We start from the raw sequence: 26,594 nt of genomic DNA on the forward strand, positions 1-26,594 counted from the left end.
ATCAAACAACAGTAATGCTACTTACGCTGTGTCTTCTCTGAAGGAATGAAGAATGACTTTCATTATGATTTTCATCTGGCTTTCAGAAATATCCATTTAAATCTGATGTAATGCTTTGAGGTATGGGTTCTTCAATGACTTGACACATCCTCAAAGCATCAATGCATGGATCTTTTGACATAACACATGCCGACAGTGTCCTTTTTGGTACATTATCAGTTACTGAAATTGAGCTATAATTTCAGAGGGTTTTTTGTCAAAACCCAGTGTATATGTTGTTTTGGAGAAATTGCAGTTTGACAGTTAATGAAACAGAGTTCTTATACTAAGATTATTAAGGGAGAGGAGAACAACCAGTTAATTCTCAACTTCATATGCCTTTCCTGTTAATAAATTGTTTTGCATGAGAGAGAGGTTCTAATACCTGATGAAATCTGTATTTAATATCTTTGGGTGATATATGTAGAAAAAAAAATGTGACACTGTGCTTATGAAGTCAGGAAAATATATAGCTTATTGTGTGCTTCTGATGAAGCTGCAGAAAATTGGAAATTCCTAATTTCTGCCAGTTATCTGAGATTTTAAGCTTTTTTTAATGTGTCCATACATGTATGTGATCCTTCAGTTATAGAATCCAAAGCAGTTTATTTTCTTGCTTGTTCTTACAAGTTATTCTACTTGTATTGGTAGCTTTAATAATACACAGAAAGAATCTCAATGCCATCCCTTCCACACTCCTTTCTCTAAGTCTACGTGTATCTCGAGGTCTTACTGTGACTTCTAATGTTTTTTTGAGAAGTTCATTACATCCTCTTCCCTCATACTCATTTACTTTAAACGTGTAATCCTCCTGTTTTTGAACAAAGTAATCCCCATTCAAGTGAGACCTATATAATGCCCCATTGGAGAGCTTATATTTTAACTGTGCTTTTGTGTTCCATGTAGAATGATGCTAAGTATAACTGAGCAAAGATGTGCTTCCTGACAATATGGAGTGTCTGTTCTGAATATGATGATGTGTTGAAATCTTAATTCATGTCTCCATGTTTTAAATGCGTATATAAACCTAGACCACATTAGTTACAGAATGTCAGGGGTTTGTTATTCTATGCACTTTAAAAGTGGAAGAGACATTTAAAGGCTGAAATATAAGTATTTTTTTCTAAACTTTTCTTGTTCTTTTTTTTCCAGATTTTAACTATACCAGTGAAGGCAGTGATTGCTGTAGGCTCACTGACCTGCTCCCCAAAACATGTTTTTCTTCCACCTTCTTTTCCGGTAAGACAGTTGGGTCATAGCATTACATGTTTTCTTGCTGTGTTTTTTATTTATCTGTCCTTTTCAAGAGAAAGCTCTGTCTTGAATTGTTGCATGCCAAATTGCTGGAGAGATTGTGCTTCCAAACTGTTATGATTCAGTTGGTCGCTATTTTGGGGTTCCCCCCCCCGCCCCCCCCAAGCATGAGTTATCCCTACATCTCCTCTACTGCCCACTTGAATGGGATCTTGGAATACTGATATGATCCCAAACCTGATTCTTTGCAGCTTCATTCTGATGTAGTTGTGGTCACTTGATTATTACCAATTCATGTGCGTTAGCACCAAGAGTAAGAGAGAGATGAAATTGCACAAATGCGTTTTTCAAATTCCTGAAGTGTAATACAAAAGACAACAAAGTCAGCTAATAAACTGACTTTTTAGTATAAGAAGTCTTTGATCTCTGTGGAAGTGTTATTGTATTGTTTTCACACTGAAAGCAGATCTTCTCAAGGGTACATGGTGGAGTACGTGAACAGGAAAGCAAGAAAGCTGTGTGGGTCTACAGCTCTCTGCAAAAGTATGTAATGGCTGTTTTCATCCCTGTTCCTGCAGTAGTGTTTATTCAGTGAGTGCTAAAAGCAGCTTCTTTGCTCAGGGCTACAGACTCAAGCAGCAAGCTATTAACCAGATAATACTTTCTTCTCACTTGGCATTCAGCATAACCATAGAAGCATGGGCAATCAAGGCATATTGACTTTGCAAGTGGTATTTCGTTGAAGTCTGAACTTTATGTGACTTTCTGATGAGTGGGAATGTAATATGATGGAAAATCATAGAGACATTGAAAGCTGGGGGAAAAAAGGTAGCAAAAGGAGACAGAGATGGCAGTTTTCTGAAAGGATAAAACTAACTCCATGCACATTGGTGGAAACGTTTTTGTTTCTTTGTCTGTCCTGCATAGTCTCAATCTGTCATAGACCACTGCCTGTTCTCACCTCCTCTTCTGATAGCTCCTTAGTATCTCCTGCTTATCTTAAAATTTGTATACTTTTAAATAGTAATTTTTCACTGGCATTTTATCAAATGCTTTACCTCATGTCTAGTAGATAAATGATAATTTTTTTGAAAAAGTAATGCAATAGGTCTCATCAGAGGAAGATAGGTCAGTCAGCAGGACTTCAGTAAATCATTGCTACATTTGCCCAGTTATCCATTCCATGTCCCTTTTGATTTCCTGCTGCACAAACCGTTCTGAAGTCTTTTGCTACTCTTTAGGTCAAATGGTCATGCTGTTGCATTAAGAGTTACTGTTGCATACAAATAGGAGTCTGAGGAGTGGCTGGGAGGGGGAAGGGAACCCTCCCATTGAGTCACGAGGTTCAGACAGGACCCCCTTGCTTTCTAAACTCCTTCTCAGAGAGGAGTCTAGGTGTGGCTAGGTCCAGTCTTAGTCTCAGACTTCGTCAACAGTTTATTTTCTAAGGACTGTGTGTATAGCCGCTTATTAGTTCAGGGCTTTCGCTAAGGCGACAGCATTAATTTTTACACCCCCCCAGTCTGGTCGTGTTGAAGGAACTGTCACGGCCAGAGCAGTGAAGAGTGCAGTTTATTAGAGCAACAGACACACAGATTCTTTGGATTACCGGTGATAAATTCACTGTCTGCAAAGCACATGCAAATACCAAGAATATGAGTATGAGTAACATGGCCGGACACAAACATGTATATAACACGGCCGGACACAAACGCGTTAAAAGATAATAAAGCAACTCTATATATAGAGATTTCTAAGTTTTCCGTGGAGGCACTTGATATAACCAAGTGTTCGACTCTTACCCAAAGGCGTCCCAATGGGGGGGAAGAGAGGCTCAGCCCATCAACTGATCCCAAACGTCAGAGTGGTACGCGATGGTGTCTTCCCCCACATTCTCTTTCTCTTAAACCATTTTATACTATCTTTCACCTTTTGGGTGGAGCTTGAGTGACTCTAGTCATACATACCTTTGTTTAGGATTGGTGTAAAGTTTCCTCACTTCGCTTTTAAAGGTATAAGCTAGAAAAATTCAGTGCGCAAGCTCAGTGAGGGGTGGTCGCACCTTGGAGGCGGGTAGCTTTTGGGATGGAGGTGTGTTTTGGTGTTATAATGATGTTATAATGAGCAAAGTTCACCAAAAGGACAGCATTTTGTCAAAAACATGGCAGGCTGTTGGCCCAGGGTAGTAAATATGCAGCTTATCAGTTCCATGACACCTTTAAGTTCCCATATTATTGCAGAGTCTGGCCGCAGCATCTCCACACCGCTCCACCCTCCGGGCAGTGTCTCTTAGAGCCAACACACCAAGTTCCCCTGGCATTACCAACATCTAAGGTTGCAGGCCTAGGGAACTCCCATGGAATGGATTCCTTGCATGTCAGCTGCATTCCACCTGGGGAGCTTCTTCAATGCTGTGCCTTACCTAAAAGTGTGAATATAAGTTCTAATTTCTAAGTCACCTCAGCCATTATCCCACACATGCCTACGGTTGCAAAGATCACTTGTTATTTTTTATCTGTAGGATCTATGTGTCCTATTTGACTATGTGGCCTCATTATATGGGTATTTATTACACTGACTACCGTATCTGTGACTTCATCTATGAACTGCTCCATAAGCCTTTGATAAACTGAAATAACTTAAAGGTCCATTTCCCTTTCTTTCACCAAAGATAAAGCAATTTCTATGTTCTGTATCCTAATTTATATACCCTAATTCTTAGCAAGATTATTGTCCCTCTGGAATGACACATTAAAATATTTTGTTCCATTTTGGGCCATAAAGAAGTAATTCTTTTTAATGTCCCTTTATTTTGTTCTAACTGGAATTACTAAAAAGCATCTTGAGGTATCTTAGTATACGCCAAAGATCTTGGTCAGCTTGATTTTTTTTTTTTTCTTTTTCTTCTTTGTTTCTTTTTGTTTTGTTTTGGCAGGTACTACTTCCTGTAGTGCCTGTGTTTCTCAGCCTCTAAGGCATAGCTTCCTTGCTGTCGTAATTGTTTCTCATCCCCAGACTGCTGTGATTTTTATTGGCTTTATGCTCTTATCTAGTAATGTTTTCACATAATTATTAATGTGGGGGACCTTTGGGCTCCCGCATTTAGTTTGGGAGTATAGATTCAGATATAATTATCATCTTTGACAAGATTCTAGACTGTTTCCTGTGTTTAAGCTCCAAGCTTTTCAGAGCAGTCAGCTTCACTTAATACTTCTGTTAGTTGATGTCCTGGTTTCAGCTGGGACTGAGTTAATTTTCTTCCTAGTAGCTGGTATAGTGCTGTGTTTTGGACTTAGTATGAGAATAATGTGATAACACACTGTTTTAGTTGTTGCTAAGTAGTGCTTACACTAAGTCAAGGACTTTTCAGCTTCTCATCCTCTACTGACTGAGAAGGCTGGAGATGCAAAAGAAGCTGGGAGGGGGCACAGCCAGGACAACTGACCCCAACTGGCCAAAGGGCTATTCCATACCATATGGTGTCATGCTCAGTGTATAAACTAGGGGAAAGCTGGCCGGCCGGGGGACTGCTGCTCAGGGACTCGATTGGCATCAGTTGGCGGGTGATGAGCAATTGCATCATGCATCACTTGTTTTGTATATTCTGTTATTATTATTACTATTTTATTTTATTTCAATTATTAAACTGTTCTTATCTCAACCCATGACTTTTTTCACTTTTACTCTTCTGATTCTCTCCCCCATCCCACTAGGGGCGGGGAGTGAGTGAACGGCTGCATGTTGCTCAGTCGCTGGCTGGGGTTAAACCACAACAGTCCTTTTTGGCACCCAATACGGGGCTCAATGGGTTGAGATAACAACAAATCTGACCAGACTGCGTTAGAACAGATTTGTTATAAAGATTCATTATATTAGTTTGATAGTCACTGGTCACAATGTTGGTTAATTTGTTCTTAGAGTTGTTGTGCTTGTTCTCAGAGCTGTGTTATATAGCACCTTACTTGCTGTAGACGTTCCTTATTGTGCTGTTTATCACTGCTGGGAGCTGGATTAAGGTTATTGTTTTGCTGTACTTTGTAACACTGGTTTATGGTATGACAAAATCACTGGTCATGAGACTAATCTGGTATTTGTACTCAGCATCCCCGTCATCCCTGTACTTCGGGAGCCATCTCTCGGAAACTATTAATAATTACGTTTTGTATCTTTTCTCCTCGGAGAGCCAATTTATGGGGGAGACACGTTCCTTCACCTTCCCCTTCTCCTCCAGGCTAGTGACAATAGCTCTTGAGAATTTTGAATACCCTGGGGATGTTTAAACCAGCATGTTCCTGCTGCTCCTACTCCTGAATATGTTTTGGGTCTTGTTTAAATTTAAACAACTATTTTAGAATACCACCCAGAGATCTACCCCATGGCTGGATAGTTATGAATGGCAGGGTGTGTGGGATAGTATGGGCAAGTACCTAGGATAGTGGGCACCTCCAGTGTTTTGGAACTTCATCCCTGAACAAGTGCAGAATCCTCAAAAACTAGTAAAATATTGGGAAAAAGTATGCTGTTACCCTGGCAACTTCAAGAGGAACAAATCACTGCAATGTGCTGGGGCCTGGCCCATACCTACTGAGCCACGTTCAACACTATTCAGTACCCTCAAGGGGAAGAGAAGGTCTCTGGATCTGACAGCAAAATGACAGGCACTGCGGCTACTCCAACCTTGGTGACAGGCACTGCAGCTAAACGAGAGAACCAACCCATGCTGGTATCAGTTGCCCCTATACACAAGAAGAAATCTTGGAAGCGAAAGTCAGCTCATTTAGTAAGGGATGATGAAAAAGCAGGGTCATTACAAGAAGAGGAAGAGGAAGAACTCATAAACAAAATGGTAACTACCCGATCCCTGTCCCTGAGTGAGCTGCAAGATATGCAAAAAGATTTCAGCCGTCGTCCAGGCAAGCACATTGTCACCTGGCTGCTCTGATGCTGGGATAACAGGGCCAGTAGCCTGGAATTAGAGGGTAGGGAAGCCAAGCAGCTGGGATTAGAGGGAAGTGGGCATTGACAAAGCAATTGGAAAAGGGCACAAGTCCTCAATCTCTGGAGGCAACTCCTGTCAGATGTGAAGGAAAGGAAGATGTTATATGTCACCCAGGCAAGTGGACCACCATGGAGACAGGTATCCGGTACCTTGAGGGAATTAGCCCTGCTGGAGGTGATTTCTAGTGACCTGGACAATAAGCAGTTATCCAAAGATCCAGAAGAAGTTCAGTGCACGCGACCCACGTGGCGGAAGTTTGTACGGAGCGTACCATCGTCATATGCCAACTCATTGGCAGTAATGACCTGGAAAGATGGAGAGGGACAAATGGTGGATGAATTGGCTGGCCATCTCTGGCAATATGAAGAAAATCTCTCTTCCTCCCTCATCTCGGCTGTGGAGAAACTGTCCCGGAAGGTCCACCAACTCGAAGAGGATAGATCTTACTCCCCACCTGTACGGACCAGTATCTCAGCTATTAGGAGTACATGTTCCTCTGCTCAAGAGAGAGGATATAGAGGGTACATACCACGGGCCACCCTGTGGTTTTACCTGCGTGACCACGGAGAGGACATGAGGAAGTGGGATGGAAAATCTACCTCGACCCTAGAGGCATGGGTACGTGAGTTGCAAGGAAAAACAATCACACAAGGGGGTTCTTCCAGGCAAATTGCTGCTCCAGTTTCCAGTGAGCAGTTCCCCAGACAGAGTAGAAGAGCTGATCTTACTTCTGATCTTAATGAAGGGACTTCTGATTTGTATTTACAAGAAGTGAGTAGTGAATACTATGACCAGGACTAGAGGGGCTCTGCCTCCAGCCAGGTGGAGGAAAGGGACAACTGGGTTTACTGGACTGTGTGGATTCGATGGCCTGGCACATCAGACCCACAGGACTATAAGGCTGTAGTGGACACCGGTGCACAGTGTACCCCAATGCCATCAAGCTAGACAGGGGCAGAAGCCATCTGTATTTCTGGAGTGACAGGGGGATCCCAACAGCTAACTGTACTGGAAGCCAAAGTGAGCCTAACTGGGAATGAGTGGCAGAAGCACCCCATTGGGACTGGCCCAGAGGCTCCGTGCATCCTTGGCATAGACTACCTCAGAAACACCTCAGGAGAGGGTATTTCAAGGACCCAAAAGGGTACCGGTGGGCTTTTGGTATTGCTGCCTTGGAGATGGAGGAAATTAAACAGCTGTCCACCTTGCCTGGTCTCTCGGAGGACCCTTCTGTTGTGGGGTTGCTGAGGGTCAAAGAACAACAGGTGCCAATCACCACCACAACGGTGCACTGGCAGCAATATCGCACCATTCCCACCCATAAGCTGATTCATCGACTGGAGAGCCAAGGAGTGATCAGTAAGACTCACTCGCCCTTTAACAGTTCCACATGGCCAGTGCAAAAGTCTAATGGAGAGTGGAGACTAACAGTAGGCTATTGTGGTCTGAATGAAGTCATGCCACTGCTGAGTGCTGCCGTGCTGGACGTGCTTCCAGTTCAATATGAACTGGGGTCAAAGGCAGCCAAGTGGTGTGTATGCCACAACCGATATCACTAATGTGTTTTTCTCAGTCCCTTTGGCGGCAGAGTGCAGGCCACAGTTTGCTTTCGCTTGGAGGGGCGTCCAGTACACGTGGAATTGACTGCCCCAGGGGTGGAAACACAGCCCTACCATTTGCCATGGACTGATCCAGACTGCACTGGAACAGGGTGAGGCTCTGGACCACCTGCAATACATTGATGAAATCAATACATTGATGACATCATCATATGGGGCAATACAGCAGAAGAAGTTTTTGAGAAAGGGAAGAAAATAGTCCAAATCCTTCTGAAAGCCGGTTTTGCCATAAAACAAAGTGAGGTCAAAGGACCTGCACAGGAAACCCAGTTTTTAGGAATAAAATGGCAAGATGGACATCGTCAGATTCCAATGGATGTGATCAAAAAAATAACAGCAATGTCTCCACCAACTAGCAAAAAGGAAACACAAGCTTTCTGAGGCATTGTGGGGTTTTGGGGAATGGATATTCCAAACTACAGTCTTCTTGTAAGCCCTCTCTAACAAGTGACCCAGAAGAAGAACAATTTCAAATGGGGCCCTGAGCAACAACAAGCCTTTGAACAAATTAAACAGGAGATAGTTCATGCTGTAGCCCCTTGGGCCAGTCTGGGCAGAACAAGACATAAACAACGTGCTCTACACCGCAGCTGGGGAGAATGGCCCTACCTGGAGCCTCTGGCAGAAAGCACCAGGGGAGACCCGAGGTCGATCCCTAGGGTTCTGGAGTTGGGGATACAGAGGACCCGAGGCCCGCTATACTCCAACTGAGAAAGAGATATTGGCAGCATATGAAGGGGTTCGAGCTGCTTCGGAAGTGGTTGGTACTGAAGCACAGCTCCTCTTGGCACCCTGACTGCCGGTGCTGGGCTGGATGTTCAAAGGGAGGGTCCCCTCTACACATCATGCAACTGATGCTACGTGGAGTAAGTGGGTCACACTGATCACACAACGGGCTCGAACAGGAAACCCCAGTCACCCAGGAATCTTGGAAGTGATCATGGACTGGCCAGAAGGCAACGATTTTGGAATATCACCAGAGGAGGAGGTGACGCATGCTGAAGAGGCCCTACTGTATAATAAACTACCAGAAAATGAGAAGCAATATGCCCTGTTCACTGATGGGTCCTGTCGTATTGTGGGAAAACACCAAAGGTGGAAAGCTGCTGTGTGGAGCCCTACAGGACAAGTCACAGAAACTGTTGAAGGAGAAGGTGAATCAAGTCAGTTTGCAGAGGTGAAAGCCATCCAGCTGGCTTTAGATATTGCTGAGCGAGAAAAATGGCCAGTACTTTATCTCTGTACTGACTCATGGATGGTGGCAAATGCTCTGTGGGGGTGGCTACAACAATGGAAGCAGACTCACTGGCAGCGCAGAGGCAAACCCATCTGGGCTGCCGCGTTGTGGCAAGATACTGCTGCCCAGGTAGACAACCTGGTTGTAAAAGCATGTCATGTAGATGCTCACGTACCCAAGAGTGAGGCCACTGAAGAACATCAGAACAACCTGCAGGTGGATCAGGCTGCTAAGACTGAAGTGGCTCAAGTAGATCTGGACTGGCAACATCAGGGTGAATTATTAATAGCTCAGCGGGCCCATGACACCTCAGGCCATCAAGGAAGAGATGCAACACACAGATGGGCTCATGATCGAAGAGATGCAACACACAGATGGGCTCATGATCGAGGGGTGGACTTGACCATGGACACTATTGCACAGGTTATCCATGGATGTGAAACATGCGCTGCAATTGAACAGGCCAAGTGGTTAAAGCCTCTCTGGTATGGAGGATGATGGCTGAAATGTAAATATGGGGAGGCCTGGCAGACATTATATCACACTCCCACAAACCCTCCAAGGCAAGCGCCATGTGCTTACAATGGTGGAAGCAACCACCAGATGGCTGGGAATATATCCTGTGCCCCATGCCACCGCCCGGCACACTATCCTGGGCCTTGAAAAGCAAGTCCTATGGTGACATGGCACCCCAGAAAGAATTGAGTCAGACAACGGGACTCATTTCTGAAACAACCTCATAGACATCTGGGCCAAAGCGCATGGCATTGAGTGGGTATATCGCATCCCCTATCATGCACCAGCCTCCGGGAAAATCGAGTGATACAATGGACTGTTAAAGACGACACTGAGAGCAATGGGTGCTGGGACGTTCAAACATTGGGATACACATTTAGCAAAGGCCACCTGGTTAGTCAACACTAGGGTATGCCAATTGAGCTGGCCCTGCCCAGTCAAAACTTTTACATACTGTAGAAGGGGATAAAGTCCCTGTAGTGCATGTAAAAAATATGCTGGGGAAGACAGTCTGGGTTATTCCTGCCTTGGGCAAAGGCAAATGTATCCACGGGATTTCTTTTGCTCAAGGACCTGGGTGCACTTGATGAGTAATGCAGGAGGATGGGCAAGTCCGATGTGTACCTCAAGGGGATTTAATTTTGGGTGGGAATAGCCAATGAATTAATCTGTATGAGGTTAATTGCTTTATAACATTATATGTCATCACTTCTGTGGTGGCTGTATGCTATATCAATGGTATTACAGTAAAAATCACCCAGATTAATGAAGAATTAATTTTGATGAAAACCGAGCAAAGTGCAGTGATAATGGAACCAGAACTGGTTTCAGTATGCAACAATCCAACACCACACGCCATCTTACCTGCCCTGAAGGACTGTTACGACAGATGGAGCCCAAAGTCATGGACTAAATTAACACAATGAACATTTTAGAGGGATGGCCCATAGGCTAAGGGAATGATATCTCTGTGTTTATATCAAAAGACAAGGAAAGGTGGTGGTGATTAATTGGAATGTATTGGAAAGTGTGGGACCTGGGCATGACATAGATGGTATAGAATAAAGGGTGGATACTGTCCTGGTTTCAGCTGGGATAGAGTTAATTTTCTTCCTAGTAGCTGGTATAGTGCTGTGTTTTGGACTTAGTATGAGAATAATGTGATAACACACTGTTTTAGTTGTTGCTAAGTAGTGCTTACACTAAGTCAAGGACTTTTCAGCTTCTAATCGTCTACTGACTGAGAAGGCTGGAGATAGGCAAGAAGCTGGGAGGGGGCACAGCCAGGACAGCTGACCCCAACTGGCCAAAGGGCTATTCCATACCATATGGCGTCATGCTCAGTGTATAAACTAGGGGAAAGCTGGCCAGGGGGCCACTGCTCGGGGACTCGGATGGCATCAGTTGGTGGGTGGTGAGCAGTTGCATCATGCATCACTTGCTTTGTGTATTTTTACTTTGAAACAACCTCATAGACACCTGGGCCAAAGAGCATGGGAATGAGTGGTGGTATCACATCCCTTATCATGCACCAGCCTCTGGGAAAATCGAACGGTACAATGGTACAATTGTTATTACTATTTTATTTTATTTCAGTTATTAAACTGTTCTTATCTCAACCCACGAGTTTTGTCACTTTTACTCTTCCAATTCTCTCTCCCATCCCACTGGGGGGGTAGTGAGTGAGCATCTGCGTGGTGCTCAGTCACCGGCTGGGGTTAAACCATGACAGTTGATCACTTAGCTCTTTTGATATTTGAGAACATTGACAGTAGACTTACTTTTCCTTTTCCTTAGATTCATTTCAAACTAAACTTGTGATCACTGAATTCATGATAGTCTTGCATCTAGCTGTTCTGTAATGCCTCTATTACTTATGAAAATAAGCCTAAAATAGTATGAATTCTACTTGTTTCAGTGTTTGGTAGAGAAATTTGGCAGCTGTAACATCCAGGAATAACTACGTGCTTTTAGTGATACTTGCTTTTCATTTCATACCTAGGATGTAATTCTCCTGCAGCTGCCTGGTTCCCATTGCTGTCTGTTTCTGTTCATAATTTTAGGGTATTTGCACCTAAGTCTGATTTCTGGTATTCTGTTGAAGTTTGTCAGCAATACACTAACAGTGTATACAGGCCTTGTAAAGATCAGTGTCTTGATTTAAGCAGATCCTAGCTGTGTTGACTTCTGCTTCATGATGGCATTTTTAGCTCACAGTGCCACCTCTTGACTCTTCCCTGATCAAAGCTCATCTTTGAGGACCTGTATGCTAAATAGCATTGTTCTGTTTTTCTTATTACTGATGGGTAATGTCTCCTTCCCTTATCTGTTGTTTCATGTCTAAATGCTGCTTAAGGGTTTTAGTAAACTACTGCTCATCTGTTCTACAGAGTTTAACAAACCTTTATCTTGCCCAGTTGGTGGCAGTTTGTTACTCATAGGATTGCATAGATGAAGCTCAGACATACCTCCTATTCAATTTAACAGGACTATACTGCTTAGAGATTTATTCTTGTAGTTTCTTTCCCTCTGCAGTTGGTACTATCGAGTCTGTTATAGTATGTGACTGTTTCCTGAGGCCACAGTCAAACTTTGAGCCTGCAAAAGTGCGTGTCTCCCATCTTTCCACTTCAGTCCTTATCTTAGAGAAATTTTTAAAAAGCTGCAAGTATTGATTTAAGGGGAACATGGAAAAACTCTAGTCATGTTCATTAGAAGATAGCCTTAGGTATTTAAAATTGCTTGTATTCATTTATTTTATATAAATCTGAAATCTTGTCACTGGTCCGGAGTTGCGTGCTTTTGTTTGTTTTGTATTTATAGTTTACTCTATACTTGTCAGGGTTGGGTTTTGAGATAAGGTGAAAAACACTGCCACAGAATCATTGATTTACAAGTGAGGGCAGGGGGAGAGCTTGACCATTGTAATGATTCGGATTGCGACAAACAATTAAACTACCTGTTCCGTGCTTAAAAGATAAAACACTGTTTGGCTCAGAAGAGGAGACAAGTTGTAAAGGTGTGGGGAAAAAACTTGCACTGTTTTCTTTTTAAATACTGTAATTTTAGTGCCTGGTGTCTTAATTTTATTGGGAGTGGGAAGGAGGGTTGTACCTATGTTTTTAAATGCCCTCTGTCACCTGTAGTGTTTGTAATCTGCAGCTTCACTCTACTGTTCCTTTCAGGTTATTTCTAGTTACTAGCAACTGCATACTAGATCTCTTACAAGAAGCTTGTTTCCCTTTTGTAATAGGAGGCTTCGAAAACTGAAGTTTTCTCTTGCCTTTCCTCCTCTGGTACTTTTTTAACATGATTTGATTAAGCAGAACTGTTGTCCTAGCTCTTCAGGACATTTAAGGTGTACTTAATTTTGAAAGAAGGATGAACTGCGTTTGGAAGCAAATGGAGGAAAGAATACAACTTCACAGAAACTTACCTTGAAGTGTTACAAGTGGTGGTTTTTTTAAGATAATATAGTTAAAAATCTGAATTTAACCTTTCAGCTGTGCTGTGGTCTTTGCCAGCCTGCATAAATAAATACATATGCTAGAGAAAATGCATATCCTGCAGACTACTTTCATCCTTTCTTTTTTTAGGGGAAAGTAGTTCACCAGAACCTGAACATTATGAACTCCTTTTCTCAGAAAGTGAAAATACAACACGTACGCTCCCTGTCAGAAGATGTAAGGTTTTATTATAAGAGGCTAAGAAGTAATAAAGAAGATTTAGAGCCAGGAAAAAAATCAAAGGTTTGTTTATGCCTTATTTCTACATGTTTACAAGTTCTCTCTTATATATAGCATATATTAAGTTTCTGTGGTCATCAGAAATCTTCTTTTTTCTTTCGTCATTAGATTTACTGTGCTGTTTCTTAATTGGTCTGCTTTTATCTGTTTTGCAGATTGCAAATATTTACTTTGATCCTGGTTTACAATGCGGAGATCATTGTTATGTAGGATTGCCTTTTCTATCTAAATGTAAGTAACATTCAACTTTATAATGAAAATCTTTAAAAAAAAAAAATTTCTCCTTAAGCAATGATTTTACATGAAGAGTTTAAAAAACTTGTTTTCTTGAAGCGGAATCTAAAGTTCAGCACGGCATAGCAATGCAAGAAGATGCATGGGATTCTGACTGGGATTTGCATGAAAACTTATTCAAAGAATGGACAGAAATAAAAGAGAACTCAAGCCATAGGTATGTATTTTATCCCTGTTACTTTCTCAGGCCTTAAATCACCAGATAATTCTGTGTTATGTGTACTCTTATAAAATACAAGGTTTCTTAATATTGCAGTGCTCCTTAAGAGGGGGCCAAGAAGTTGTTACTTGGCTTTCTCTGCAAAACCTTTAAAGAGAACATTTTAAAAGTTAAAAAACAGTAATCATTTCCTCAAGTCAAACACAACACTGAAAGTTACTAATCGCTGGAGTATGCTGCAGTTCTTGAAAAGATGGCAACAGCAAGGCAGTGTCTACTCTGCAAAAATTTCCAAAACCAGATTATACTGTTTGTGCAATATCCCTGCTTAATCTGTTTTAAAGTAGCAGCCTCAATATCTCTCTAAGATTTCATAAGGTTTTCTATTGCTACTGTTCTGAGATTATTGCATTTCACTGAATTATCAAATTGTCTGGTATTTTTCCTTGAGATTTGCTAAATAGAAGGTGATTAATGATTGCTATTTAATATTTAGAAAAAAATCAAACTCTGTAGGCTGCTATATACATTTTAAACATCTGTCTTCTCATACATAAAGTGATTTTAATCTCCAAGAGACATAAGTTAGCATTAACAGCAAGTGCATGTGTCTTTTGTGATGCAGTCATCCAGACTACCATTTCAAAAAAGGTATGCACATTTGTGGAGAAACAAAATGACTGTATGTAGCTAAATAGAGTAACAAAAGCATACCTCCTTTATCACTCTTTTGTTATAATGCCGATTATATTAATAGCTTCTGAACAAATTTGATCTAAATAGAATCCTCTATTTAGCTACACTGGTAACTTTCAAGAATGTCCTATCATCTACAGTAAGAGGACAGTAAAGGAAAATTCTGTTAAAAACTACTTTTGAATAAGTAGCAGTTCTAGCTAGAGTATACAATGCTTTAATATTATTTAATATAATATATAATCCAGAATATGTAATGCTTTTAAAGAGAGTTAAAATTAACCAGCTATCCAAGGTAGCATTCAGCAAAGGAGAAACTTCTCCATCTGAATACAGAGGGGTTCTGCCTTGGGCATTTGGAGTCTCTCCAAAACACTTCTCTAGGTTTGAAGTCTAGCGTTTCATCTGTTTTGCTGACTGGAAAACTCAGTACTGGTAGTCTTGTTTCAGCTCATGGTGGAGAGCTTGTAGGAGAACAGGAATCAAGTCTGCTGCAGAGGTTGGTTAATAGCAAAGAACTTCATTCACTGGTGGAAACAGTAGCTGGCACCAAGTGTGACTAGTTCAGATTTGCTTTAGATTTGTTAGACAGGAGTATAGGCACATACTCCGTCTATCCATTGCAGCTAGAGTACATGTACAGATTTACTGTACATTACACATGTGCAGGCATAATACGTTTTCTGGACAGTGGATGTCTGGATGTTGTATTGGAAACAGACTGTAGCAGGACTGATGTTTTTCCTTTCTACTGTGTATACCTTTGCAATTATCACATATATTTTGGGTTAGTTTGAAATGAATCTAAGGAAAAGGAAAAGTAAGTCTGCTGTCAATGTTCTCAAATATCAAAAGAGCTAAGTGATCAACTGTCATGGTTTAACCCCAGCCGGTGACTGAGCACCACACAGGTGCTCGCTCACTCCCCCCTGGTGGGATGGGGGAGAGAATCGGAAGAGCAAAAGTCAGAAAACTCATGGGCTGAGATAAGAACAGCTTAATAATTGAAATAATAATAATAATAATAACTGTAATTAAAAGGAAAACAACAAGAGAGTGAGAGAGGAACAAAACCCAGGGAAAAAACAAAAAAACCAAGTGATGCAAACATTCGCCACCTGCTGACGGATGCCCAGCCAGTCCCCGAGCAGCGATCGCCGCTCCCTGGCCAACTCCCCGCAGTTTCTATACTGAGCATGATGCCATATGGTATGGAATAGCCCTTTGGCCAGTTGGGGTCAGCTGTCCTGGCTGTGCCCCCTCCCAGCTTCTTGTGCACCTGGCAGAGCATGGGAACCTGAAAAGTCCTTGACTAGTGTAACCACTACTTAGCAACAGCTAAAACATCAGTGTGTTATCAACATCATTCTCATCCTAAATCCACAACACAGCACTATACCAGCTACTAGGAAGAAAATTAACTCTATCCCAGCTGAAACCAGGACAGTTACTTTTCCTACTGATCTGAATCTCAGTTATATTCTCAAAATTTGTTTCTGCAGTAGTAAGAGCTAGGCACTTCCTAATGAAAGGTAAAATTGGTGTTTCACTGTTCAGAGAGCAGTGATTTGAGAAATGTGAATACCAAAAGATGAGTGATGCAGTGTGTAAGTCCTACCACACTTTTCTGCTCACCTTTACCCATAAATAGACCATAACAGAACTTGGAATGGATGCACGTTGACAACAATACTTAATAGAGAACATCTTTAGAATCTTTAGGTTGGTATCCTATAGCATGTTTTGGTGGTTTCTGTTGTGCTGTTTAATAGCAGTACATAAGGGCAGAGCTTAATGGGTTTTTTAAATTGCATATAAATATAATGTACCATGCTATTTCTCAAACTAATGTTGTTTTCGGGGTGCTTTTAAGCCCTCTGCTATTGCCAGGATTTTCCTGTTTTACTCCTGTAAAGTAAGTTTTATAACTGTTTTTCCAGACTGAATGCTGTATTTGAAGTAGACACAGATCTTCAGAAGGATGTCCAGTTGAAAATTACAGCAGAAATGGCCTGGCCTTCCATACTTAGTTCACCACGCCATCTAAGCTTCCCTCTTACCAATACAAACAGTTCATCAGTAAGTTCTTTTGTTGATAGTATCATTTTGTAGGGACTGCATTTTAATAGGTATTTCTAATTACGTTAATTCTAATATAAACTTTTAAAAAATTATGTTTCTGAATAGGAAGAAGAAATTTTTCTAGAAAACCCAGCTGACGTTCCTGTGTATGTTCAATTCCTTCCTGTAGCTCTGTATTCTAACCCATCTACCTTTGTTGACAAAATGTTAGAACGGTAAGTATTGTTTCAGAGTACTTAGGGCATTCTCTACAGCAAAATGCATTTTACAAAAAATGCATGCAGTATTTGGCAGCTGTGTTGGTAGTTACAGTGTTGGCCACTCCTAGAATTTGAATCCTTAGGCCAGTTGAGAACTGAATCTAGGCTGATTGCCATTGAATGCACATCTGTGTTTTTTGCTAAGTTAAAATGGTGTTTACGTTTCTTCCTTAACTTGATGTATGAGGGGGGGAAATAAGAAAAATCAAATGATCCTTTCAGCTGCATATTGTTTGAATCCTGTCATAAGTTCTTGATTTGTGCTAAAATCCATAAATGAAAGTATGTCTTTATCTTCCCTGATATGGGGGGAGAAAACAAATTGCATGTCTGTTTCAGGTTTAATTTGAGTAAGCCAACTAATTTCAACCTGAGGACTCTAGAGTTCCAGGTCTTCAGAAATTGCGTAAGTATTTCGATACGTTCTTTAGATTTTTAAATGTAGATATGTTAATGTTTTAATAAGAGTTCAGTCGTACATGTATTCAAATTTAGGTATGACTGTGTGTGAAAAATGTGATGCTTCTGTTGGATATTTTCAGGGAATTGGGAAAAGTAGTATTTCTTCAAATGTAACAGTTAAAATGTTGCTTTTTCTGTATGCTTATGTTATAATAGGATTGTGGAAGTTACAGGAAAACTGCATTTATTCATTTTCTTACTGATACAGGATTATTTTCTTCAGTGTAGTGGTTGTTAGTTCTAAAATTAGTAAAGTATTGAGTTTTCCATTGCTTTGTTCTTTATTTTAAATGACTCGAGTCTTGTGGACAACTTTAAGTGTGTGCTTTGTCATATAGAGCATGCCACATCCTGAACACTTTATTTTCTCATCCAATATATATGCCTTTTCCCCTCCATTTACAGTTTGTTTTAGACTAGTAATTTGATGCTTGCACAGTATCTAAAGGCAAACTTAGCAAAATACCCTTTTTTTCAGTAATTCTTCTATTTTAAGTTTGCTTTTTCCCCTTTATATATTCTAAAAATATTTTAACAAAGGAAAATTTTGAGGATAGAAAATGTTACATAATGACTAAATGCTGATTTAGTGCTCAAAAATGCACATTTAAGAACTTCTGAGCTCTTTCTTCTACTGGAGCTTTATGAACCCACATGGGTTTAGTTTAGCTCAGTTCTGTCTTGCTATGTTCTTCTGCTTCTTAATAAACACAGATGGTTTACTAAGTAGGGAAATTCTTGTGCTATCAGACTTTCTAGTTAAAAAAAAAAACAGTATATATCATTGGGTAGTACACTTCTTTATGACAAGACCAATTTTCTAGTTAAAATAATAGCATTTCTATCAAATATATGTAAGCATTTCCTATTTTTAAAAGTGTTACTTTGTTTTCCCCATTCTCTTAAGGTCCAGCCACTGCAGAGCACTGCAGGACTTACAAAGGGCCTGGCTCGTCATTCAGTTTTAAGCCTAATATTAAAACCTGGTGAGAGAAAGTCTGTCAAAGTAAAGTTCACTCCAGTTCTTAATAAAACTGTTTCATCACTAATTATTATCAGGTATGATGGATATTTCCAAAATTAGTGTGAGTTTTTTCTGACGTTTTTTGATTATATATAAGATCATACCTGTGATCAGCTGTCAATAAGATACTATTGCTTTTTACAAGAATAATTGTAGAATCATATATGTCTGGAGAAAGATTTAATTTAAATGTTATTGTGATATGTTTTGCAGCAGTAAAACTGTATTCAGTACGTACTTTCTAATATAAATATACTGTTACACTTATCATGGAATCACAGAATAGTTTGGATTGGAAGGGACCTTTACAGGCCATCTAGTCCAACCCCCCTGCAATGAGCAGGGACATCTTCAATCCGATCAGGTTGCTCAGAGCCCCGTCCAACCTGACCTTGAATGTTTCCAGGGATGGGGCATCTACCACCTCTCTGGGCAACCTGTTCCAGTGTCTCATCACCCTCATCCTGATATCTAGTCTGAATCTACCCTCTTTTAGTTTAAAACCATTACCCCTTGTCCTATCGCGAGAGGCCCTATTAAAAAGTCTGTCCCCATCTTTGTTATAAGCCCCCTTTAAGTATTGACAGGCCGCAATAAGGTCTCCCCGGAGCCTTCTTTTCTCCAGGCTGAACAACCCCAACTGTCTCAGCATTTCTTCAGAGGAGAGGTGTTCTGGCCCTCGGATCATTTTTGTGGCCCTCCTCTGGGCTCCCCAACAGGTCCCTGTCTTTCCTGTGCTGAGGACCCCAGGGCTGGACGCAGCACTGCAGGTGGGGTCTCACCAGAGCAGAGCAGAGGGGCAGAATCACCTCCCTCCACCTGCTGGCCACCCTGCTTTTGATGCAGCCCAGGGTATGGTTGGCCTCCTGGGCTGTGAGCGCACATTGCCGGCTCATGTCCAGCTTTTCATCCACCCAATACTTGGAGACTTGAATTCTCAAATACATATTACACTATCTTTAAAGTAGGGACTCTAGTTATAGATGCCATTTGCAAGATCAAGCTGTAATGCAAGTTCAGTCTTTCTAGTAAAGACCTCTGTAACTAGTACTTCATTGGGTTTTTTATTTGTATGCTATGTTGTGATTTCTTAGGTTTTTGTCTTGCAAACACTATGTTTGAGACCCCCACTATTTACTTCCATATTGTGGGGAATTATCTGTGAGACTGCTTATATTTCTGTCCTCCAGATTTGGGATATAACTTTGTAGTCTGTAGCAAAGCTTGCAGGAGCAATAGACTGCATAATCCTTTTATGAACGTTTCCCCTTTTTCTTTGTACACAGAAATAATTTGACTGTAATAGATGCCATAATGGTACAAGGACAAGGAACGACTGAGAGCTTGAAGGTTGCAGGCAAACCTCCTGGTGCAGGAAGTTCTTTACGCTTTAAAATCACAGAAGCATTATTAAAAGACTGTTCAGAAAGTGAGTACTTCTTGAGCTACTATGCTGAACAGAAAAGAAATTACATTTTACATGTGCAACTTGAAATGTGTGGAAATATTTTTTTCCCCTGTTCTAGTGCCCCAGAAATGTAATTCCTTTAAATACATAAAAATTGCTTCTTCATTTAGGCAGAAAATGAAATATTTTACCTTTTTCATTTTAATGTGAAAATTAGGAAAGATGAAACAAAAGCCCTTCATCCACTAAAATTCAAGATGGAGGAGGTGAAGATCCTAGTATATTTACTAGGATAATCTCTGATTCCTAAATTTAATCCAAATTGGATCACAGATGCAACTTTTTCTGTTTTTTTTTTTTTCCTCACACCTTCAGAATCTGTATGCACATAGCCAACAGGGAAAAAGTTAGGGTGTGTTCCTTGATGAAAATTAAATCCCAGCCAGATTCTGCTCTGGGGTCAGAGGTTTTCTGCTCTGTGGCCCCAGGCTTGCTTCCGAGAGGAGAGCGAAGAGTACCTATATTATCAAAGGAACTGGTAAAAGAGGTTTAGTTGTATCTGGTATTAAAATCTGCTTTGTTACTTTTGTAGTTTTCCAGACATATTTGTAAGGTGCCATGTTAATTATTAGCTGAGGTTATTCTGCTTTTTTTTGAGGGATGAGTAAGAGAACTTCAAGTAAAGCTTAGTCATTACCACTTACGTGTTGTGGTTTAGGGATTTTTTTTGCGAATAAGATATGTGTAGCTCAGCCATGGATTTTATTTTTAAGGCACAAAAAGATAAGCTTTAATTCGCCTCATGCTAGGACTTTTCACAGAATACCACAACACTAAGCAGTACATCAAAGAACTTTACAGCTTAGATGATTTTTTTTTTTTTTTGGTAAGGCAGCAATGGTATCAGAGGTTTGGAGGTTTATGGTTTTTTCCCTGATGAGTTAGAGTGCTCTGGAATTGTACGAGTGCCCTACCTTGACGGTGATGAGAATCTGGTTTCAGAGATCTGTTTCTGCAAGTTACACAAAGAATTCCATGGGCCTCGCTAGTCCCCTTTCCTGCTATGATACTGACAGAACTCTCTTCTACTGTGGAACATGGAGATAGAGAGGGATATCGGTTTAGCATAACACTAACCACTTTCTGCTCTTTGTTTCTAGAAATGAAATACAAAGAACCGAATTTCACACTGAGAAGAACATTCAAAGTGGAAAATACGGGACAGCTGCAGATAAATGTGAAAACTATGGAAATCAGTGGCTATACATGTGAAGGATATGGATTTAAAGTAGTTAACTGTCATGAGTTTGCACTAAGTGCCAATGCCTCTAAAGACATTGTCATATTGTAAGTGGTTTTTCTTACATCTAAATGGAGTCTTACATTAGGAATTCTGTATACCTAATTTTGTGTCAGAGGAAAACTCTGTTGGTTAAATTCCGAGGTTTTTTTACTTAAACTTTGAGTGTTTTGGGTTTTTTTTTATACAACATAAACCATGAAATTTTTCTCTCTTCTTGCAAACACTATTTGATTTTTAAATAACTTCAAGTTTTCATGACTGACTATAGTATTGCTTTTATTACTATCCAGCAAGTATAACTTACTGAGTTGGAATAGTGTTACTATATGGGGTTTTTATACATTTCCTTCATTTGGGTTGTGAATGCACATGAGATCTAGATTAACATATGGTTTTGGTGCATTGCAGTGTGTAGAAAAGAGCCTTTAGTCTAAGGATTATTACCATAATGCACAGCGCTTTAGTCTTGAATATTTTGTCTCTTGCCTCAATGATAGTGATTGTTTAACTCTGTCAGTTTTTATTGTAGAAGAGATCTGCACCAAAATCTGATCTTTTTAACACTGCTTGGATTTAAATTTAACCAGTCAGAATATGGTATCTAAAAAGTTCAGAAGATGCTTCTGTTCTGCAAGAGGACGTATGAGATATTGCAGGCAGTGAAACTTCACTAGTATTTCTGCAACAGTCTTAGTTTGTGATGAGATGGGAACATAGTGGTGATGTTTTTGAAAAGGCATGCAGTTGTGACTTAAAGGTGAAGTGTTTAAAATCTTTATAGCTCACATAATGGTCGGTTCCATCGTTTACTTACAGCTGCTGTTAATTTTTTACTGCATTCATAGCTTTCTTCTAACAGATTTGGTAAAACTCAATTTCAGTTGTTAGACCATATGAAGATGTAATGTATCAGACATGTTAGGCATAGGTGTTTATGAACTTAGTCAAACGCATCTTGAGGTATTTGAAAGATACTCATAAGTATTTTTAGGCTAATTACATGGATGATTATTAGTTGTACTACTAGGGCTATTTGTTATAAATGTTTGATTGGGATGCCAGTCATGGCAGTAATTGGTGAAGCTTGTGGTTTGTTTGTTTGGTTTGTTGGGGTTTTTTGTTGTTGTTTTGTTGTTTTTATTTTTAAATTTTTGAATAATATAAATTACCTCAAACTTTCATGCTGTTCATATGAGAAGTGCTAATGTGCTTTACTGTGTTTTCAGGTTTACGCCTGATTTCACTGCTTCCAGAGTCATACGTGAATTAAAATTCATCACTGCGGGAGGCTCTGAATTCATATTTATCTTGAATGCATCCCTTCCATATCACATGTTAGCAACGTGTGCAGAAGCGCTACCCAGGCCCAACTGGGAACTGGCACTGTACATAATCATCTCAGGAATAATGAGGTAGTGTGTATATGTTTGTTCTTATTGGTATATGTGCATGAACTACCACTGCTTGAATACAGGTCACAGAGAAGTATATAGGTATTCAGTACATGCTATAATTGGTGTAAAATAAAATAGGGTGAGGTGAAAAAGGAGAATAAATTAATAAATGCTCCTATGGATTGAGTGTGAACAGTTTAAGGCTGAGGAGTACTGACTTTCTGCTCGAACTGAGGACAAAATAGTATACTTCTTGCTTGGGCCTATTTCCTTAAGTGAGATACAGACTCCTGTTACCCTGGTAATGTGTAGTTTTTTGATAAATAATTAAGCCAAACTTGAATCAAATTAGGTATTAAAGCACTGCTAACCATGAATTCCCGTAGAAATTGAAGCATCCTTCTGGAGTATTGTGCTTTAGAGAGATACGAAGCAGTGACTAATGAGCTTAGCAGATGCCTTGGATGGATTTAACTTTCCTGCTGCTTGTATGTGACAGACAACTGGTGATACTAATAATGGGATTTCTGAGAACCTGAAGGGCATTGTTTGCAACACTGCACACTCAGAGGTTACGTAGTAGCATATTAATGCACTTTTTTTCTCAGCAAACAGATGTATGTTAGCTATGAGTGGTTGAAATATGAGTTGAAAATTCCACTGTGTCTTCCTAGTCTAACCTCTACCTATCTTTATTTATTTGAAATTTGAGGTTATAAGCAATGTGTCCCTGCTCACCTCTTGGATGTGAGACACTTTCCCCCACTGCCTTTATCCAGAGAAAACCCTGGCATAGAAACTCATCAGTACAAGTTGTTACCTATCAGTAACAACAAATGCTGTTTTCCTTTTTCATTAGAGTTAAGCTTGTATCTTAGTGTGAGGTGGGTTGCTGCTGTAGATGCCTATGATGAAAAAGTGGTCTTTCTGTGTGCCGCAAATCCAAAGCATTATCACAGATATGTAATATTCCTGCCTTTTTTTTTATATTAAGATACTGGCTCTTCCATTTTGCTGTACTATATTACATAAATGTTCGGTTAGGTTGTCTTTCCTTCTAAGGATCGATAAAATAAACAGAGAAGATAAAGTTACAGCCTGCTTCATTTTCTTTTTTGACTCTTCAGCACTTTCCTAAGTAATGCAGTGTTACTTAGGAAACTGCATTTTCCTAAGTAGCAGGAAAATTTCTGTTACTTAGGAAATTTAGTTTCCTAACTAACACTGCATTACTTAAGAAAGCGCTGAGTAAGTACTTAAGTGGTTTTCTTCTGTATATTTGCTAGAAAGGTATAAGCTTAGTTACTCTTTAGTTTATTGACAGAGTGAATAATGATCATCAGCTCATAAGTGTAGTTTGTATTTGTTAATTAGACTTTACAGAAGAATACAGAATACTAATCCTTTCCCTCACTATGTCTTTTTCCTACAAGTACAAACCATCCTTCTTGGCAGCAAACTAGAGAAGAGTCCTAATGTAACCGTTTCATAATATTCCAAGGATCCTGTGCATGGACAGCCTCTAACTTTTAGGATGCCATCACGCAGGGGTTTGCTAGTTGCCACTAAAACAATACTTCCATATTGTTGCAAAGCTATCCTTAATTTCTAGGAATGAACAACTCTAGGAGTTTGTCTAGTTCATGTTTTTAATTTAATAAGGTGGTGTTTATTGTTGCCTTCCCTAAATCACTATTGGTTCGGATTGTTACCGTACTTGTGGGTCCAAGTTTTGAAGTCCAACTTGACAGGATATGTACGAACATGACAAAGGAGCCAGTCCTTTTTGTGAAGAACTTACCAACTAGGCATATGTGTGCTCCAGGATAAACGCGTGAGGGAAAAGAGGGATGTACCAAGATCATTCTTGGGTGTCTAGACCATGTTACTCCCCACTATCTGGTGTTCCTCACACTAATTTGTTTTGTAATTTAAATGACATGACACCTTAGTTGTTTGGGATTTTAAATAATTTTTTAAAAAGCAAAAAACCCAAACCACCACTGCTCCCACCACCACACCAAAAACAGAAAGTGCAGTTAAAAAGACCACAAAACAAGATTTGTTCTGGGTTTCCTTTCAAAGCTGGTATTCGTTTATCAAAACACCAACGTTGGCTTACGTAGAGGGATTAGAGTCCTTACGCAGAGACTGGCAGAGGAGGAGAAGCCCTCAAGGTGACCTTTTGCTGCAGCCTCCCCTGTACAACCTCTGCAGAGCCCAGCATTGATACCATGAGGGGAGTGCTGTGGGGTTGAGGGGGAGGAGTGCCCACCCAGCCCACCAAAACCCTGTGTGCTCCATCCCAAGTTTGCGTAGCACCGTGGTGGTAGGGATGTGATGCTCTTGTTGGTATCAGTCGTGTGAAACTTTCAAATAGCATCATGGATTACAATTAACAGGTGAAGGAGATTATACCTTATTCCTTACATCCCAAAGATAATTCCATTTGTGATGGCATGGCACCCAAGGCAAGCATTACTCTTTTGAGTAACAGTTTGTGTAAGCTTGTCTGAAAAATTCCCCTATTTCTTTAACTTTTCTGCTGCTTTGTTAACATCTTGGATGAAAATTATCTTTCCTACCTTCTGCCATCTGGTTATGCATCTAGAATCCTTTTTAATACCTGGGGCAAGGAAAAAAGCACTGATAACCAGCTATCAACAGCTGAGTTGGTCTCTTGTATTTTTGGTGATAGGTAAAACTTAAAAGATGTTATCCAGACTAGATTCTTTTAGCTAAAATTAAGCTAGAGGTATCTCATCCTTTTGTGTGAATTGATGCTGGTTTTCATACAGTTGGCTTAGAAAAACTGGCAGTCAGAATAGGGAGGAAAACAGAAACTGAAGTTGCTAATTTAAAGTTCTTTTCTCATAAACTTTCTAGGGTAATAGGCAAGGCAAGCTTTAGTCATCGTCATTGTGTCTCTTCCCCCCGAAACTCCCACCTGTTAGAAGATGAAATCGATAGCAGTGCGGTGAAGGTCTCTGCAGTGGTTTTATTGCTCCATTCAAAAATATAGTTCACTGCAGTGCGTTATGTAAGTGGAGAACTCCTAAACACGGTATTGCAGCAGATGCAGTTAGTTGTAAACCTCCTTGAAATAATGCTCTTAAAATTTACATCTCTGAGCAGCAGTACAATTCTCTACAGAGGGTCTCTGCTTTTAAAATGGAATTGCACCAACGAGCTGAGAGCTGCTGACCACTTGGATGTCATTTTAATATTTTAATTATATCTCTTTTTTTTTTTTTCCTTTGGATTAATATTGTTTGCAACTGCATGTCAGACTTGCATCTAATTTCCATTCTCAGTATTAGTGATGTATATATCATGCTAGACTTGCGTATTTTCTGTTTCTATCAGACAAAGTTGTGGTTTGGATGCAGTTTTCAGCTTTTCAGTACAAGATACAAACTTTTTGTCTTGTGTGATTAGATTCATTAACCTTAAAATGCTCAAAACTAAGAAGTACTTAGATGACTGCCTCTCTTCTCTGCAGTGTACTCTTCCTTCTGGTAATTGGAACAGCCTATCTAGAAGCTCAAGGAATATGGGAGCCATTTAGGAGACGCTTGTCCTTTGAGGCCTCAAACCCTCCCTTTGATATGGGAAGGCCACTTGATCTCAGGAGAATAGTTGGAATTTCATCTGACGGAAAGTAAGTATATGTTTGGGCTTTTTGTGGGATGTTTTCCCCTTTTTTTTTGCTTTAGTTATAAGGCCAGTAAGAAAGTAATACTGCTCTCTAGAGCAGGTGAATGGACGAAGATCCTCCCAGTTGATTATAAAAAGATGGATTTTGTGATTGTGAGGAATATTCATCTTTTTGGAAAAAAAATAAAAGAAAGAAAGAAAAACTGAACGAAAACCAAACCCTGTCAAGTTCCTGTTAATGTTCTCGAAAATGAAAGATACAGACTGCAGAAGAATTGCAGGCCAGAAGTTCCTACCCTTGGTGCCTTAAGTTAAAAAAAAAATCTCCTCCTTTCAGTGTTCCCTCCAAGATACATACTGGCTGCCATTTTACTGTGGTTTTGTTCATATGTACAGCAAGCGAGTGAACATGGCAAAGGCTACTGACTTGTCAAACAAGTTTTA

General features: G+C 40.2%; 1 protein-coding gene across 1 annotated transcript in view; it reads left to right on the plus strand.

Moving 5' to 3' along the window:
• The window catches only part of TMEM131 (transmembrane protein 131), a 112,574-nt gene that overhangs the window by 68,868 nt on the left and 17,112 nt on the right, over positions 1–26,594 (plus strand). The window contains exons 19-30 of the mRNA XM_072849639.1: positions 1,192–1,278; positions 13,261–13,413; positions 13,566–13,641; positions 13,744–13,861; positions 16,501–16,639; positions 16,748–16,857; positions 17,242–17,308; positions 18,272–18,423; positions 19,675–19,817; positions 20,957–21,143; positions 22,326–22,511; positions 25,996–26,154. Coding sequence (XP_072705740.1) covers positions 1,192–1,278; positions 13,261–13,413; positions 13,566–13,641; positions 13,744–13,861; positions 16,501–16,639; positions 16,748–16,857; positions 17,242–17,308; positions 18,272–18,423; positions 19,675–19,817; positions 20,957–21,143; positions 22,326–22,511; positions 25,996–26,154 — 1,577 coding nt within the window. The remainder of the gene's footprint in view (positions 1–1,191; positions 1,279–13,260; positions 13,414–13,565; positions 13,642–13,743; positions 13,862–16,500; positions 16,640–16,747; positions 16,858–17,241; positions 17,309–18,271; positions 18,424–19,674; positions 19,818–20,956; positions 21,144–22,325; positions 22,512–25,995; positions 26,155–26,594) is intronic.

The sequence above is a fragment of the Ciconia boyciana genome, chromosome 1 (genome assembly GCF_034638445.1).
Source record: "Ciconia boyciana chromosome 1, ASM3463844v1, whole genome shotgun sequence".
Taxonomy (NCBI): Eukaryota; Metazoa; Chordata; class Aves; order Ciconiiformes; family Ciconiidae; genus Ciconia; species Ciconia boyciana.